Consider the following 19,758-nt stretch of genomic DNA (forward strand, 5'->3'; position numbering starts at 1 on the left):
ATGATACCCTTCACCACTATGGGTATATTAAACAGGACTATTACAGGACTATTCGTGCAAATCGAAAGATATATAGAGACTTGGGTGAACCATATACATGAAATCGGACGAAACTATATATGGGAGCTATATAGAAATCTGGACCGGTTTTCTCGAAACTTGGCAGACATTCATTCTAGGCTCAATTGAGTACGTTATGCCAAATTTCGTGCAAATCGAAAGATATATTGCGACTTTGGTGCATCATTTACAAGAAATCGGACGAAACTATATATGGGAGCTATATAGAAATCTTGACCGATTTGCTCGAAACTTGGCAGACATCTTTCTAGGCTCAATTCAGTACGTTATGCCAAATTTCGTGCAAATCGAAAGATATATAGGGACTTTGGTGCACCATTTACATGAAATCGGACGAAACTATATATGGGAGCTATATCTAAATCTGGACCGATTTTCACGAAACTTGGCAGACATCATTCTAGACTCAATTCAGTACATTATGCAAAATTTCGTGCAAATCGAAAGATATATAGCGACTTTGGTGCACCATGTACATGAAATTGGACGAAACTATATATGGGAGCTATATCTAAATCTGGACCGATTTTCTCGAAACTTGGCAGACATCATTCTAGGCTCAATTCAGTACGTTATGCCAAATTTCGTGCAAATCGAAAGATATATAGCGACTTTGGTGCATCATTTACATGAAATCGGACGAAACTATATATGGGAGCTATATAGAAATCTGGACCGATTTTCTCGAAACTTGGCAGACATCTTTCTAGGCTCAATTCAGTACGTTATGCCAAATTTCGTGCAAATCGAAAGATATATAGCGACTTTGGTGTACCATTTACATGAAATCGGACGAAACTATATATGGGAGCTATATCTAAATCTGGACCGATTTTCACGAAACTTGGCACACATCATTCTAGACCTAAATGATTAGGCTGTACCAAATTTCGTGCAAATCGAAAGATATATAGGGACCGTTTACATTAAATCGGTTAAATATATATATGGGATCTATATCTAAATCTGAACCGATTTTTCCCAATTTCAATAGGGTTCGTCCTTGGGCCAAATAAGTGACCTGTGCCAAATTTCATTCAAATCGGATCATAAAGGCGACCTGTACTTTGTTTACAATTTAACATCTACAGACGGACAGACGGACGGACGGACATGCATAAATCGACTCAGAAAGTGATTCTATGCATATTCTCAAAAGGAACCATGTGTCTATCTCGTTTCCTTTTGCCTGTTACAAACATATGCACAAAGACATAATACCCTGTACCTCAGAGTGGTGAAGGGTATAAAAATTACCACTTTCCTCGGGACTTTTTTTTATCGCTTCGCTACAGTCTTCTTTACCCTTTTTCAGCGGAGTATATGTATAGATGAGTGTGTGTGTTGGTGTGCATTTATTGTATGTTCTGTTAATTTACTATCATTAATTATGGTTAACTGCCGATGGTAACGATGGTGATGATGGGATTTTTTGCGGCTACCAAGTCAGTTGATTTTTAAAGTTATTTTTTCCCTCCGAAGACTATTAACGGCAGGATTTAATGACCGGAAATTATCTTCACGGCATTATGTGGTTTATGGTTCCGGTGTTGATGTTGTGTTTTTCCTATTTCCTCCTTCCCTTATACCCTGGCAATTATATATAGCATTTCCACATTAAATGAAACCTTTTACAAATTAAATGAACCCTTTTCCAAATTAAATGAACCCTTTTCCAAATTAAATGAAACCTTTTCCAAATTAAATGAAACCTTTTCCAAATTAAATGAAACCTTTTCCACTTGAAATGAAACCTTTTACAAATAGAATGAAACCTTTTCCAATTGAAATGAAACCTTTTACAAATAGAATGAAACTTTTTCCAAATTAAATGAAACCTTTATTCTTATCCAAGGAAATATAATATTTGCACTAATTTTAAACCAATATTTGAAAATTAAATCAAAGAATATTAACAAATATAGTTGTATGGCTATGTAATTAACATAAGTATTCTTTAATTCGGTGTGATTTCATTTAATATCTTTACTACATAAAACTAAATAAATAGTAATGCAAACTGGGGTATTTCTTGACATTTTAATAAATAAATATTTAAGAACAAGAATTGAATACCCGGTCCTAAATGCGAAATACATATTTGACTTAATAAATTGTTGATGATAAGGTAACTGCTTATCTTAATGAAGGGGTTCCCGACTTGCAGCTTGTGGGATTTTCAAAACCATGTCCATAACGTAGTTAGAACAATCTTGCCGAGTAAGCTTTTGAATACTTCACTCGATTTCATCAACAATGTTATGTTCCATTGAAACGTCACACAGCTCAGGTCTTGGACATAATTTTTTTATTTTTGAAAATGCATTTTCGATTGGATTTAGCATTGGAGAATAAGGCGGTAAGAATTTAAGGTTGCATCTTTTGGATTCGATCAAATTTTTTATGTCATGTCGCTTGTGTATTTGAGCGTTATTTTCCAACTCTGGATTGATTTTCTCAAAAAAAAAATTTCTATAAATAATTTAAATCTGTCTGCATTGACACTGGAATTAGAAACGATTTTGTGATGTACAACTCCCGCGTTATTTATTGCTGCAATTATAGTGACATTACGACCTCTGACCGTAGGCAACACAATGTGTGCTCTTGTTCCTTGTCTTGAACGGGCTTGGGTTCTTCGTATGTGAAGATTAAATCCACACTCATCAATGAATATAAATTTTTCTCCTTGTTGGGGTATCCATTTTGTAAAGTCTTAAGCATATTTTGGTCTCAAGCCTAATGTTCTGGAGTCATTCTTTCGTTCTATTTCAATAGAGGCCATCTTAAACGTAATTTTTAATTTCCGTAATCCATATTCTATGCAGCTTGTGGAAATATTTATATCATTTTCTCTCAACAGTTTAGTTTTTATGGCTTTGAGGGTAATTCCAGTTTGACTTTCTATATAGAACTCGATCAGACTTAAAACTTGTGGTGTCAACAACTTAGTTCTATTTCCTCCACGCTTATTTTCCTTCAATGTTCCAAAATTTTGTTTGTATCTTCTTATAAATGTTTTTTCGGAATTTATGTTTATGCAGGTTAAATTTGCAGCCTCGGAAATGGTTCTCCCATCTTCAAGAATTTAAATAATAACAACTTCATGCCTTTTGTTATTTTGTTATACTGACCCAATTTGTTTCGGGGTCTTGTAGATGTAGCTTCGGTAGGTTCTGGAGCATTTCCACTTGCAATACTTGGCGAGGATATTGTTTCTTCCTCAGGTTCCTAATTATCAGAGCTTCCCGGTCAGGTTCGCATTTATTTTAAACGTTGCTATTTTTAAATACAGTGAACTCTCGATAATGTGTACATCCAAAACAGTAAACTCTCGACAATGTGAACTAATTACAAACAAAATTTTGGAACATTGAAGGAAAATAAGCGTGGGGGAAATAGAACTAAGTTGTTGACACCACAAGTTTTAAGTCTGATCGAGTTCTATATAGAAAGTTAACCATAAAAACTAAACTGTTGAGAGAAAATAATATAAATATTTCCACAAGCTGCATAGAATATGGATTACGGATATTAAAAATTACGTTTAAGATGGCCTCTATTGAAATAGAACGAAAGAATGACTTGTTGACACCACAAGTTTTAAGTCTGATCGAGTTCTATATAGAAAGTCAACCATCAAAACTAAACTGTTGAGAGAAAATAATATAAATATTTCCACAAGCTGCATAGAATATGGATTACGGAAATTAAAAATTATGTTTAAGATGGCCTCTATTGAAATAGAACGAAAGAATGACTCCAGAACATTAGGCTTGAGACCAAAATATGCTTAAGACTTTACAAAATGGATACCCCAACAAGGAGAAAAATTTATATTCATTGATGAGTGTGGATTTAATCTTCACATACGAAGAACCCAAGCCCGTTCAAGACAAGGAACAAGAGCACACATTGTGTTGCCTACGGTCAGAGGTCGTAATGTCACTATAATTGCAGCAATAAATAACGCGGGAGTTGTACATCACAAAATCGTTTCTAATTCCAGTGTCAATGCAGACAGATTTAAATTATTTATAGAAATTTTTTTTGAGAAAATCAATCCAGAGTTGGAAAATAACGCTCAAATACACAAGCGACATGACATAAAAAATTTGATCGAATCCAAAAGATGCAACCTTAAATTCTAACCGCCTTATTCTCCAATGATAAATCCAATCGAAAATGCATTTTCAAAAATAAAATTATGTCCAAGAGCTGAGCTGTGTGACGTTTCAATGGAACATATCATTGTTGATGTAATCGAGTGAAGTATTCAAAAGCTTACTCGGCAAGATTGTTCTAACTACGTTATGGACATGGTTTTGAAAATCCCACAAGCTGCAAGTCGGGAACCCCTTCATTAAGATAAGCAGTTACCTTATCGTCAACAATTTATTAAGTCGCATTTAGGACCGGGTATTCAATTCTTGTTCTTAAATATTTATTTATTAAAATGTCAAGAAATACCCCAGTTTGTATTACTATTTATTTAGTTTTATGTAGTAAAGATATTAAATGAAATCACACCGAATTAAAGAATATTTATGTTAATTACATAGCCATACAACTACAGTTGTTAATATTCTTTGATTTAATTTTCAATTATTGGTTTAAAATTACTGCAAATATTATATTTCCTTAGATAAGAATAAAGGTTTCATTTAATTTGGAAAAAGTTTCATTCTATTTGTAAAAGGTTTCATTCTATTTGTAAAAGGTTTCATTTCAATTGGAAAAGGTTTCATTTAATTTGGAAAAGGGTTCATTTAATTTGGAAAAGGGTTCATTTAATTTGGAAAAGGTTTCATTTAATTTGGAAAAGGTTTCATTTAATTTGGAAAAGGGTTCATTTAATTTGTAAAAGGTTTCATTTAATGTGGAAATGCTATATCATGTATTGAAGGTATATTGAGGACAGGGAAAACCTCACTACTCTTTAAATAAAAAATAAATTTTTTATTCCGAGTGCTGAGGTCCTTTTTTTCTCACTGTTATGTCCTTTGGAATAATATTTTGTGTTGTGAACTACTACATTTGTGTATGTGTGTATTAGTGTCCCTGTTGATAACAATAACACAAACAAATGTTGTAGTGGTTTGTGATTTGCTTGTAGATCCGTATCTTAGTTATGACCATGGCTAATCGTTGTGTTCACCGGTTTGTTTGTTTTTTTATGACAACTTTTTATGACAAATTTCCGGAATTTAATGTTTGTTTAAACAATAAAATCTAGGACGAATTATAACATTAGGCTTGTTGGGGCTTATCTAAAACTAGAAGGTACACACGCACAGACTATTATCACCCTATGAGTAAATTATGTAAAACCCTGTGGAAAAATTATAGCCTGGTGAATGGGATATGGGATACATGAGGATTTAAAACAAATGTTTGCCCTTGAAAAAATATATTATAAGAAATCCGCGCCTAAGAATCCGCGCCTATAAAAATATTAAAAAAAAATCACAATTATGTTTGGACCTACGCCTTTGATTGTACCCCAGAAAAATATTTTTAAACCAGTGTGCGGAGTAGTATAGTCGGACGGGACGACCAACGACACCCTACACAACTACTACGGAACTCTAACCTTCTGCTGATTTTTATTCCGAGCCTGGGCAATATTTCGTGAAAGTTCCACCCTCTTGCCCGATTAGAGGTCAATAACACCTCTTCCTTACACTCACATATTTTCACAGTCCTTCTAATTACTTGTCCATATTCCCTTCACCGTGGCTTGTGTTGTGATGTTCGGCTTATAATAGTGGCCTATATATCGACTCGAAAAAAAGCACAAAAAATAAGTTTACGGTCCACTTCATCCCAAAATTATTATCTGATCATCACCGAAAATTATAGGCGTTGTCCTTGACCATAACTGGAACTTCATGGAAAATTTCAAAGCCCTCCCGTGTGGTAATGGTTTACTATATAATATATGAATACGTAAGCTCCTGTAAATATTTAAGTGTAACTCCCATGTCCGAGTACATACGACAATATAATTGGTATCAATTTAAAGGTCAACAACTCCCCTTGGATTTACTATCAACTTTTAGGGTCTATATCCTTTAGGGGTAAAGATATGCGCCATAGACTGCAAATTTTGTAATTTTTCACACAAAAGTCAGGGTCCATTTGAAACGCTACAGGCATGATTATTCTTTGGCCCGATACCCTTCTCCATGTAAAAATTTGCGATGTTTGAGCTGTAATTGCGGCCTCTTGAGCGACCAGAAAAACCGACAAAAATAAAGTTTTTGGTTCATTTCATCCCCTAAATATTAACCGATATTTACCAAACACAATAGGGATCTTCATTGGCCAGAACCTATCCTACATGAAAATTTTCGTGAAGATTGGTCCATAACTGTGACGGACGGACACACATGTCTAGATCGACTCAGCTAGTCGAGTTATGACGATCCGTGTACTTAAAGGTGGGTCTAGGACTAATATTTCGCGGCGTTACAAACTTGGCGCTGCACAAAGCTATAATACCCTGACAACATAGTTGTGTAGGGTATAAAAATCCACGCCGGTGGATAGTCCTTAAAAATATTTTTAAAAAATTCACGCCTGTTGATAGACTTTATAAAAGTATTTTTAAAATATCCATGCCTAAAAATATGTTTAAAAATCCACCAATAATTTATAATTTTGTTTAAGCCATGCATTTTATTATCTTTTCTTTACCATTTATATTTTCCTCTTCCCCCACTTCGTCTGATTACCCATTACCACCTACCTACCAACAACCATCATTTAATGTTGAATGATAATTTGAGTCTCCCATTATCCTCCTCTCAAAGGATTAATCAATGGATTGGCTTTTAGCCAGACATTTGCTAATCCTTTCAAGCGTATCATTTAATTTTGTTAAAGTGTGTAGCCCACTTTTACAAACTTTTGATGCTCACTTTTTTGTCGGCATGGTCGTGTGTGTGTGCCACTTGAACCCTCATTCAGCCATTCATTTTTTTCACACACACATTTTCAAGTCTTTTGAGTGAAGAGCTTTCTCGTCTCTTTTTTTATTGGCATTTGCATTTGATGTCAAAAAATATTTGTAGGTATTTGCCCATATAAACGAAGCAACACATTAAGGATAAAAAACAGTAACAACAACAATGTAAGGATTTTTTCAACCATCAAAAATTACAGACGGGATGTTTGTTGGTTAGAAAAAAAAAACGGCTGTGGGTTCTTTTTCTTTGCGTTAACGTGGTAACTGTTGCTTTTGTTTAATTCTCCAGAGACTATTAGAGCTGTTTGGGAATGGTAAGGGATAGGTCAAAGGACACACTGAAGGTAAGTTAGGTGGGAGGGGGCCGGAGCGCATCCTATATTACTGCCCTTGAAAAGTAAAGAAAAAATATAACCTCTAAAAAGGAAATTATTATTTATTTAGGTAAGGAAAACAATTTTCAGATTTATCGCTATATTTTCCTTTCTTCATTCATTCCTTGAGTGTAGGTGAAAATAGATTTATTTACGTCATTATTGCCATAGAGGAGTGCAAAGGTCATTTGCTGAAGAAAATAAGACAAGAATAAGTTAGTACCTAATCGTTCAGAAAATAAAGAAATAACAATATTATTATTTATTATTTTATTTATTTATTTTTAATTTCTATTTATTTATTTATTTATTTTGAGAAAACTAGACTCCTTGGACAAAAACAGGACTACCTTTTTCTCATTTTCATTTTCAAAATAAATTGTTACGTTTTTACACGTGTAAATGTTAATTGGCGCCATCTAGTTTTCAGTCTATAAAGAAATGATACTACTATTACAGAGTACTATGGATACAGTACCAACCAAAAATATGTCTGTACAGTACTCTAATAAGGGAAAACAGCTGTCAATGTTAAATGTGACCATTGTAGCGATTTTTCCTTTAACAATTTATTTTATTTCGGCTTATTTGTAGGGTTTGAAAAATGGTTTGAAAATTCAAACAGGTTGGGAAAACTGGGGTAGGGACTTTAACATACCGACAATCATATTGGACATTTGTATGGAACCTTAACCTATACCATTTTTTGGAACCTGAATAATGTCTGGAATTATGTTTTATTATTCACCAGTTCTCCGATGTATGAAATTATAGCCACTTCGATGAGAAAATTCGCCGATAAACAATACCGCAAAAGTGTGTAGAACTTTTATTTGGGGGCTGCGTTAAAACGTCGACTGATATCGAAAATTGTCTAAAAAGATTTTTTCGCTTCTCAAAAAACTGGGTTAGCTTAATAACAGCAACTTCGGTAGAAAAGTTGGCACCTTCATATAAAGGTTATGTCAACACATGAACTTATTTCGAAAATTTGGTGGGGGAAATGCTGCCAAAACGTCAAGAATTCCGAAAATGGGTCGCGGTCTAAACCTATTTTGTTTTACCTTCTAACATCCCCGAATGTCACATTACCGCCACTACGATGGAAAAATACGACCTTCGAAATGCTGAAAATTGTACGCCAGCCTTGTGAAAATGTGGCTAAAATACTGGTAATGAGGTTGAGATAGCACCTCATTAACAGTATTGGAGCTAACTCAAAACATGGTCCTATATTATTTTCTGTATATATGTATGTCTGCCGTGAAAACATTATATACCAAATTGAAGCTATATCGGTTGAAAAATACGGATTAAGTCTTCAAAATATCAAAAATGGGGTGGGACCAATATATGAGGGATTTATCAAAACATGAACCTATATCGAAAATTTTCCGTAAAAATATGTGTATAACCTCCAACATCCCAAAAAGCTACATTACAATCAATACTATGGGAAAATATGACTAAGACCTTCAAAATGCTGAAAATGGGACGCTACCCTTATCTGAAAACATGGTTCTATATATTCAATATGTTCTGTAAATATGTATGTCAGTCTTCAAATACCCTTTATACCAAATTACAGCCACACCTATGGGAACCTACAAAATCGAATTAGAAAATAATTCGTTTAAAAAAAATTTACCAAATCTCCCAAAAAACCGAAAAATTACGGCACTATTATATGGGGCTACCCCGGATACTAGTTCCAATATTGATAATTTTTAGTAGAAAGATGTTATAATCAATTAGAATCCAAAATATTAAAATACAGTCAATTTGTTTGGAAAATGTGCCCAAAATGCTGAAATTTAGGATGTAGGGATATATGGAGGTTAACCTAAAAAGTCGATCTAATATTTATAATTTCTATTAGGGAGATTTTCTACTTAGTGAGAACATAAAATACCAAATTACAGTTGATTTCGTTGAAAAACATGCCCAAACGCCCCCATATACCGATAAATGAATATTACCATTACATTGGGGGCTTCCCGGAAACTTGGGCCATTATTAATCATTTTTAATAGGGAGATTTTTTTGCTCAAAGAGAATTTCTATTATCAAATTAGAAATAATGTTGGTGAATAATGTGCCCATAGGCTTCAAAAGTGGCCCAATATTGATAATATTTATTTGAATGTCTTTCAATCCAGTGAAAATGCAAAATATATCCCAGGAATAGTAGCATTGTATTTGTAATATTTCAAAGCTCTATCTGAAATATTGCGTTATCTATCGTGATATCAACAGACGGACGGACATTGCTAAATTGACATAGAAGTATATATACACATTAACCGGTTTCTGGTGAATATTTCGAAGTATTTGAAATATAAAATTTAATATACACTCCACCATGTAGTGGGGGTATAACCAGGTAAAAGCGCTAGGGGCTACACAAACATAGGTTTGTAGGACACAAAAAATGCTGGCAAAACTATTTTTGAAATATTTAGGTTAGGACTTACATGCAAAAAATTCGTGACGGTTTGTCCATAACATTGATCTGTTCTTTCATTACAAATTATACCGGACAGATGGCTAAGTGATTTCAGTTGAACACATTCGTTCTATGGTTCTCTCATCCTGAGTCCCTGAAATGGATGAAATGGAGAAGGTAATAGAGAAAGATTTTAGATGTTTCAGCTCACCATTTCCCAATATATTTTTATGAGAGTGATAGTCTAGCATTTTTCTATGGAATACCCATAGAAGAATGCTAGAGTATTACTTACATATCTGCCAAACAATCGATGTCTTCCGCTGCCTAGATCTGGGCATCTACAAAAAATATTAGAAATTGTTCGCAGCTACATCATTCATGCCCCATTTGGATGAGTGTCATTTCAAGTGACCCCTACATTATGTTTGATCTCCGTTTTTCTCTGTGACAGCAAGGAAGTAGGTCTACGTTTTAAAATTTGAGGCCAAATTGTTGTTAAAGTTATGCGTCCGGCCATCTCATATCATCTTTTACCGATATTCTCGCAATAGATCATACGAATTTCGCAAATATAACCACCGATATGGGATCGTATAGACACATTCATTTAGTTCATAATGTCCTGGAATCAAAAACAAAATATTAACGACTTCCATCTTGAATCCAGCCAGAGTTAAAGATTCTTTTGTCAGGGATTTCCTGTTCATAATACTCACGCTCCGGTCGCTATCCATATATATATATATATATATATTCATATGTAGCATATATTAATATACCTCATTTGGAAATATTTAAATATTTCCATTATTATTTCCCATTTAATTTGACAGTGCAAGGTCTCCCTTGTCGATTTCAGATTTCTGTCCACATTTGCTCATATGCGCTCAACGTTCGTCATTCGATTGTGTTCATCCGTCCAACGAAACGGCTGATCATTGTGAGTGTGTGTGTTTGTTTCCATGTAGTCTCTCTCTCACATCATTCGTAAACATTGGGTTATACCACTTTGGGTTCATTTTTATCGGTCATTTTGTCTTCGCCTCCCATTCGTTAGAAGGTGGAACGTTTTTCAATTTTTCTTCTGTCAATTGTTCTCCTAGAAGAAGTCTGCCGGTTGGAAATAAAAAATTATTCTGAAACTATTTCAATATTTTCTATAGTAAAAAACTGTTTTTGTAAAGAAAAAAAGAAAACTCATCCGCTACAATGACTCAAGATATCCTTATGAGCAGTGAAGAGCCAGTGGCCCACACCAATGATACGTCCAGCAAGCAGCTGCAACAGTTTTGCTTGCTGGCCAAGACAGCTCACGGTTCCGCGATTTTGGAGCTAATCAAACAAGTTCTGGAAGCTCCGGGCGTCTATGTGTTCGGTGAATTGTTGGTTATGCCCAATATTGAGGCGGTAAGTTGGAACAAACTTTTCTTTAAAATAAGTTTTTTTAATGTGTGTTCCTTTGGTTTCTTCCCGCAGCTCAAGGAGGGTGAACATGTCAAGTACTACAACACCTTGAATCTATTTGCCTATGGCACCTATAAACAATATCGCCAAAAGCCCGAAGATTATTTGGAACTCACCACTGCCATGCAAAAGAAATTGCAACATTTAACCATTGTCTCGCTGGCCATACAGAATAAATGTATACCCTATGAAATGCTGCTGGAGGAGTTGGAAATCGATAATGTTCGTCATTTGGAGGATGTTATCATTGAGGCGATTTATGCAGGTGAGTGGAAAAGTGACATAATAAATGATATAATGAATATTATTTTCATATGTAAATCAATTTTAAGATTAGGTAGAGGCTATAGACTATAGGACAGATAAAGTAAAAGACTACAGAGGCCTTCCATTGATAGAAACCCAAAAAATATTTTATAAGCGTAGAATACCAATCAGATTTTCAATGGATAGAAGACTATTGAAATATTTATAGAAAGCCGATCAAGTCTTCGGATAGCTGACCAATAAGGTCTTCTTACCTATAAGGTATTCTAAGGATAGGTGATCAATGAGTACTTCGAAGGATGGAACATCAATGAAGTCCTAAAAAAATGTGTCGTCGAAGGATAGAAGACCAAATAGGTCATATACAAATAAAATACGAATGATATCTTCTTTTCAAAATAAGACCCATGAAGTCTTTTCTGTATAGAAGGCTAATAAGGTATTTTTAAGATAGAAGACAAATGAGCTATTCTCTTCATAGAAGTATAAGTAGGTCTTCTTCGTATCTAATGTCCATGATGCATTCTATAGACAACATAGACAAGAGGTCCACAATAGATAGAATACAAATGATGAGTTCTAAGGATAGAAGACCAATGCAATCTTCTATAGATATAATTCTAATGAGGTCTATAGGTAGAAGACTAATGTGGTCTTTTATAGATAACAGACTGTTGAGGTCTTCTGTAGATAGGGTACCATAGAGGCCTTCTATAACTTGAAGATCAATAAGGTTTTCAATAGATAGAAGACCAAACAGGTCATCTATAGGTAGGATACCAAAGAGGTCTTTTATCGCTTGGAGACCAATGAGGTCTTTTATCGCTTGGAGACCAATGAGGTCTTTTATCGCTTGGAGACCAATGAGGTCTTTTATAGCTTGGAGACCAATGCGGTCTTTTATCGTTTGATGATATCGATGGAAGATTAATGATTTTTTATATAGATTGGAGGCATTTAAGGTTTATTTTAGATAGAAGAGTAATGATTTCCTCTATAAAGGGAATGCAGCGTGGCTGTTCCGAGGATTGCAAAGCAATTTGGTCTTCTATTGATATGAGATCTAGGAGGTCTAGATTGGGTCTTGTAAAGATAGAAGGCCAATAAATCTTCTATCAACAGGAACTGATGAATATATTTCTATAAAGAAGAGATTTCCTCAAGTCCAGACATTTTTTTATAGCAAAACGTCTTTCTTATGTCCGCACGATTTTTTCTATAGGAAAAAAAATCATTCCTCAAGTCCAGACATTTTTTTTATAGCAAAACGTCTTTCTTAGGTCCGCACGATTTTTTCTATAGGAAAAAAAATCATTCTCAGTGGACCTGACGAATTTTGTTTATATAGGAAACACGTCTTTCTCAGGGAACCTGACGAACTTTTTCCTATAGGAAAAAAGGCTTCCTCAGATACTGACGTTTTTTTTCTATAGCAAAAATCTTTCTCTACAAGAAAAGGAGAAAAAAATTGCCTTTGGTGCTGACTTTTTTCCTATACAAAACGACTTCCTTCCTGGCGATTTTTTCTAAAGATTTTCTATAAAAAAAAATTCCCAGGTCCTGATGAATTTTTTCTGTAAGGAAAAAAACTTCCTCAGGTGCTGACTATTTTGTTTTTTTTTCTCTACAAAAAAGTGTCCCTCAGCTCGTGTCTTGTAGGGAAAATGTCTTTCCTACAGAAAAAAAAATTCCTCAGCCAAGCTGAGGTGTTTTTTCTATAGAACAAAATTCCTCAGCCCAGCTGCGGTGCTTTTTATACCCTTTCCACACTGTGGTACAGGGTATTATGTCTTTGTGCATATGTTTGTAACAGGCAAAAGGAAACGAGATATACACATGGTTTCTTTTGAGAATATGCATAGAATCACTTTCTGAGTCTATTTATGCATGTCCGTCCGTGGGTCCGTCTTTCCATGTTAAATTGTAAACAAAGTACAGGTCGCATTTTCACTCGATTGGATGAAATTGGGCACAGCTCATTTATTTGGTCCAAGGACGAACCCTATTGAAATTGGAAAAAATCGGTTCTGATTTAGATGTAGCTCCCATATATATTTTCGTCCGATTTTAGGTAAATGGTGCACCGAAGTCCATATATTTCTTCGATTTGCACGAAATTTTGCATAGAGTACTGTATTAAGTCTATAACGATGTGTGTTAAATTTCGTGAAAATCGGTTTAGATTTAGATATAGCTCCATATATATTTTCGTCCGATTTTAGGTAAATTGTGCACCAAAATCTCTAGCGTACTGAATTGAGTTAGAATGATGTGTGCTAAGAGTCGTAAAAATCGGTTCAGATTTAGATATAGCTCCCATATATATTTTCGTCCGATTTAATGAAAATGGTGCACCAAAGTCCCTATATTTCCTTCAATTCGCACGAAATTTGGCATAGCGTACTGAATTAAGTCTAGGAAGATTTGTGTTAAATTTCGTGAAAATCGGTTCAGATTTAGATATAGCTCCAATATATATTTTCGTCCGATTTTAGGTAAATCGTACACCAAAGTCCCTATATTTCCTTCGATTCGCACGAAATTTGGTATAACGTATTGAATTACGTCTGGAGTGATGTGTGTTATGTGTCGTGAAAAGCGGTTTGCACGAAAATTGGCATGGTGTACTGAATTGTGTTTAAAATGATGTGTGCTAATTTTCGTAAAAGACGTTTCAGATTTAGATATAACTCCCATATATTTTTTGGCCGATTTAATGTAATTGGTACACCAAAGTCCCTATATGTCTTTCGATTTGCACGAAACTGAAGTAGAACGATTTGGGTTAGGTTTCCTGAAAATCTGTTCAGATTTAGATATAGCTCAAATATATACTCCTAATGTTTGTCCAATTTACACTTAATTTTCATATATATTTCGAATAGGTATCTGCTTGAGATTATATTTATAACAGTGCGGCATACTGAGTAGCGTGTACTGTGTTTGCTATAAATCGATTTTCGTTAATTTGTTTCAGCTGGACCGAGATGCTTCCTTCCATAGAAAAAAATTCCTCAGCCCCAGCTGAGGTGCTTCTTTCCATAGAAAAAAAATTCGTCAGCCCCAGCTGAGGTGCTTTTTTCTATAGAAAAAAATCCTCAGCACCACTTGAGATGTTTTTTTTCTATAGAAAAAAGTTCCTCAGCCCCAGCCGAGGTGGTTTTATTCCTCATATTGTTTTGTAAAACTCATACTCATGTTGCTTAAAATGATTTCCTTCAAGCTGTTATTGTCTTACGACTGCAATCATGTCATATCATTTCTATACTTTGTTTACTGAATCTCAAGATATACTCAAGAAGAATATTTATCAAAACGCGTACAAAAACGAAGTAAATTGTTATATTTCGCATTTTGTTGTGCTGTGGCAACGTGAAATTGTTGTTGTACGCACTCACGGCTTGTCAGTGAAAATTTGAAATGAAATTCCCTTCAACTCAATTTCGAGACACAAGTCAGTTTATGTAGTCACTCACTCAGTCACACAGTCTGTCAACCAGTCATTTAGTGTAGCTGCTACCGCTACTACAACTGCTGTTCGTTTGCTACTAGTACACATTTGCATTTGTCAATTTACTCCGGAGCTGAAGAGTAGAACACATGTTTACAGATGTGAATTCAATTTACATTACGCTGAGATATGTATGCATATCATATCTCTTAATATAAAATATGCATCAGATGCGAGGGGTACGGAAAGTGGTATACAATTCCATAATAAGAGTCTTAAGTTTGGATATATCCCCAATCTGCCTGTTTGCAAGGCCTCTTTCTCCGTAGATATCTGTAATGTTATTAAATTTAAAATTCATTTAATTTTCATTTATTTTTTATTTTTTAAAACTCCGACAAGGACTCCACCATTTGGAAATTACACGCCATGTCATTTCATAGAGCTAAGGACCACAACTAGTAGTTGTTGGTTGGTTGCTTGGTGTATATTATCTAACCAATCTATAGAAATAATTACATTCATTCTCTATTAAATGGTGTTTGTCTGCATTCATGCAAAGATCTACTTCGAGGATGGTTCCGGATGAGGAGGAGTAGTCTTAACTATCCTCCACCCTGCTTGTTTTACAAAAGAGAATATGAAACTAAATCTGCCATTTATAGATGCAATGCCATGAAATACGCCAGATCTCTATGGTATATTGCAAAGGAGGTTCGGATTATATGCCAGCCAGCATTCAGTAGCTGTAGCAATTTCAATTGTGTAGATGTTCGTGTATGTGTGTGTGATGGCATGTTATTTGTCGCTTTAAAGGAAATGTTACCAATTTCAGTTTGGTTTGGTATCACACACACCCATCCACACAAAGGAACATAACTAACGATTTGGTGTAGAACCGAACCAGCAAGTACTTTTGTAAATACAATGCCTGACTGTTTTGCTTTTTTTTTTTGAGAGAAGAAATATTTTATTTTTTTTTTCTGTCTTTCATTTCTTCACAATAGGGAGTCTTAAGTGACATTCGAATTCTAGAGATACTACGAAAAGAAAAATATAAATAAAATATAAATATAAACAATAAATGCTTGTTTCTCAAAAGACATTCGGGGGAAAATTGTCGGAAGTCAGATATGTATGGTCTTTTTGTTGTAAATGGATGTAACAGTTTCCAATGGAACTTTGAATTCAGAGGTTGATCGCACAACATCCTCTTCTTGTAAGGATAATGGGTATTAATTTGAAGGTCCAATCATGATAATATAATTAAATAGTAAGTAGAAATAATAAGCATACTTTTAGGCATAAATTCAATTTGTCAGGACACCAAGAAGACATTTTTGGCCTATTGAAACAAATTCATCAGGTCCCATGATGAAAATCCTTTTTTGTAGACAACAAATTCTTCAGCACCAGTGCACACTTTTTGTAAAGAAAAACAATTCTATAGGGCCGGCAGAAAATATTTTTTTCTGTAGAAACAAATTATTCAGAAACAGAAGAGATTTTTTCCCCATAGAAAAACATTTTCAGGAAATTGGGAAGACTTTTTTCTACAGAAACAAAATTTTTGGAGTCCGGAAGAAGACTTTTCTATAGAAAATAATTCTTTAGGTCCGGAAGAATACTTTTTTCTACAGAAAAAATCTTCAGGTTCGGAAGAAGAAAAAACTTGACGTTTGGAAGATGACTTTAAAAATATTCTTAAGTTCCGGAAGAAAACTTTTTCTATAGAAAAAAATTCTCAGGCCCCTGAGGAATTTTTTTTCTATACAAATAAAAATCTCAGGACCCTGAGGAAGACTTTCCTCTACAGAAAAGAATTCCTCAGAGAAAGGTTTTTTTCCATACAAAAAGATCTTTAGTATACAGAAGAAGACTTTTTTAGGAAGACCTTTTTCTATAGAAAAAAAATCTTCAGATCCGGAAGAATAATTTTCTATAGAATAAACTATTTTCTATAAAATATTTTTTCTATAAAAAAATCCTCAGGTCCAGCAGAAGACTTTTCTATAGAAAAAAATTCTTCAGGAACGAAAATTCTTCTTTTCTATAGAAAAATTCTTCAGGTCCGGAAGAAGATTTTTTTTCTATAGGAAAAAATTCTTCTGGTCCGGAAGAGTACTTTTTTCTATAGAAAAAATCTTTAGAGATTTTTATTTGTATAGAAAAAAATCTTCCTCAGGGGCCTGAGAATTTTTTTCTATAGAAAAAGTTTTCTTCCGGAACTTAAGAATATTTTTATAGTCATCTTCCAAACGTCAAGAATTTTTTCTATAGAAAAAAGAAGACTTTTCTATAGAAAAAAAATACTTCAGGTCCGGACCTGAAGACTTTTCTATAGAAAAAAATTCTTCAGGAACGGAAGAAGACTTTTTTCTATAGACAAAAAATACTTCAGGTCCGGACCTGAAGACTTTTTCCTATAGAAAAAAATTCCTCAGGTCCGGAAGAAGACTTTTTTCTATCGAAAAAAATCTTTAGATTCGGAAGAAAACTTTTTTCTATCGAAAAAAATTCTTTAGGTCCGGAAAAGGACTTTTCTATAGAAAAAAATTCTTCAGGAACGGAAGAAGACTTTTCTATAGAAAAAAATATTCAGGTTCGGAAGAAAACTTTTTTCCTATATATAAAAAAAAATCTTCAGGGCTTTTTTTCTATAGAAAATAAATTCTTGGCGTTCGGAAGATGACTTTTTATGGAAAAAAAATCTTCAAGTTCGGAAGAAGACCTTGAAAAACGGAAGACTTTTTTCTGTGGAAAAAAATCTCAGGACCCTGAGGAAGACTTTTTCTATACAGAGGAAGGTTTTTCCATACAAAAAAATCCTCAGTACCCTGAGGAAGACTTTTTCTATAGAAAAACATTTTCAGGCCCCTGAGGAAGATTTATTCCTATACAAAAAAATTTCTCAGGACCATGAGGAAGAATTTTTCTATAGAAAATAATTCCTTAGGTCCCTGAAGAAGGTTTTACTATACAAAAAAAAAAAATTCCTTAGAAAACTTTTTCTATAGAAAAAATTCTAAGGCCCCTGAGTACTTTTCAACAAAAAAAACTTTTTTCTAAAGAAAATACATTTTTCTAAAGAAAACATTCCTCAGGCCCCTGAGTTTTCTGTAGGAAACAATTCTGGGAATTTTTTCAATCGAAAAAATATTTCAGGATCTGAGATAGATTTTTTTCTATATTCCCCTAAGGAAGACTTTTTTCACGAAGAAAAATAAATTTATTTAAAAGCGTATTTTCAACGTCTATTAACTTTCGTAGATTTTTTAAAATATTTTTATAAGGTCTATCAGCAGGCGTGAATTTTTAAAGAATATTTTTTCAAAGTCTATCAACTGGTGTGGATTTTTAAAGAATATTTTTTCAAGGTCAAACAACCAACGCGGATTTTTAAAGAATATGTTGTCAATGTGTCTCGCTTAAGAAACATTTTTTAGATCACTAAAGAAGACTTTTGGTATAGAAACCAATTCGCGAAGACTTCCACATTTTCACTATCGAAAAATCTTTAGTTTACTGAGAAATAAATACCTTTCCTATTTGGGACTGATGTTGATTTGGTTCTATAAAAAAACTTCGTCCGCTCTGTGAATTAAAAAAAATTACTGTGATGGAAAAAAATTCTAATTAATCCATACTTGTTTTTGTCTCAGCTCAAAATTATGCTATAAAAATTACTCATTTAAATTAAAAATTTGCCAATGGCATATGACAGTCATTTTAAAGCGGTCATAAAAACATGTGTTTTTTTTTCTTTAACAATATTTTAAAAGCAATTAGTTTTTAATACTATCTATACAGAAAACTAAAAATGAAATTGTTTTTATTTTTAGTTGCAAAAGCCACATATTACAAAAATACAAAACAAAAAAACACCATCCAAAATAAACCCTATGGCATTATTGTTACGAGAATAATCCGGGGATTTTGATTATTTGTCTCGCTGTGTTGCCTTTTTGTGTGAATTTCAATGTGTGGGTGCTGGAGGGGGCGGTCACTAAACAAATTGCACATTCAGCTGTTTTTTTTATCTACCCTCAACACTTTAGTTTGCCATTTCAACAAATTTTGTTTAAATTTGTTAACCTATTAGTTTCGTACGTTCGTCCATTTGTTTGTTATTTTTTTCACTTATTTCAAATTGAAACATTTTTTAATAACGAGTGGCGGGCGAATGAAACATTGAAATTTGTTCGAGCGATTTTTTTGTGCTTCTCCCATTCATTTCACCACAACAAATTTTTTTTTTTTTTTTTTTTTTTTTTTTTTTGTAGCTTCAATTGAAAATAATGATTTTGTATTGCATGTTTGCTATCATTTCGTATCTCTTTTTTATTGAAAAAGTTTTGCGACAATTGTTGTTTTTGGTTTTGCGAAACTATTTTATTTTGGGGGAAAAATAACAAAAAGAAAATTGTTTAATTGCAACTATTTTCAGAGTATTCTATTTTTTGCTGTTTTTATTAAGCATTTTTGTACATTTTAATTGCTATTTTTGCGCTTGTAGAATTTAAATTGAACGAACGAACATCTACATAATTATATTAAGCTTTGATAACACTAGAGACAATTATTAAATGGGAGACAATCAATTTTTTTTGCTGCATTCTCAAAATGATGGCTTTTGATGATGAACTTTAAATTGAATTTAAAAAGGAAAAAATTAAAAAAAAACATACCCTAAATCTAGTTA

General features: G+C 33.6%; 1 protein-coding gene across 1 annotated transcript; it reads left to right on the plus strand.

Annotated features, from left to right (window-relative positions):
* Positions 1 to 11,083: 11,083 nt before the first annotated feature.
* Positions 11,084 to 11,603, plus strand: LOC133333199 (COP9 signalosome complex subunit 7-like; the record flags this gene model as incomplete). The annotated part of the gene is made up of 2 exons (XM_061541524.1): positions 11,084 to 11,281; positions 11,351 to 11,603. Coding segments are annotated over exons 1-2 (451 nt in total), but the record flags the coding sequence as incomplete, so codon positions are not given.
* Positions 11,604 to 19,758: the final 8,155 nt, after the last annotated feature.

Source organism: Musca vetustissima, unplaced genomic scaffold (genome assembly GCF_032173495.1).
Source record: "Musca vetustissima isolate MV318-11 ecotype Yass unplaced genomic scaffold, APGP_CSIRO_Mvet_v1 utg51116, whole genome shotgun sequence".
Taxonomy (NCBI): domain Eukaryota; kingdom Metazoa; phylum Arthropoda; class Insecta; order Diptera; family Muscidae; genus Musca; species Musca vetustissima.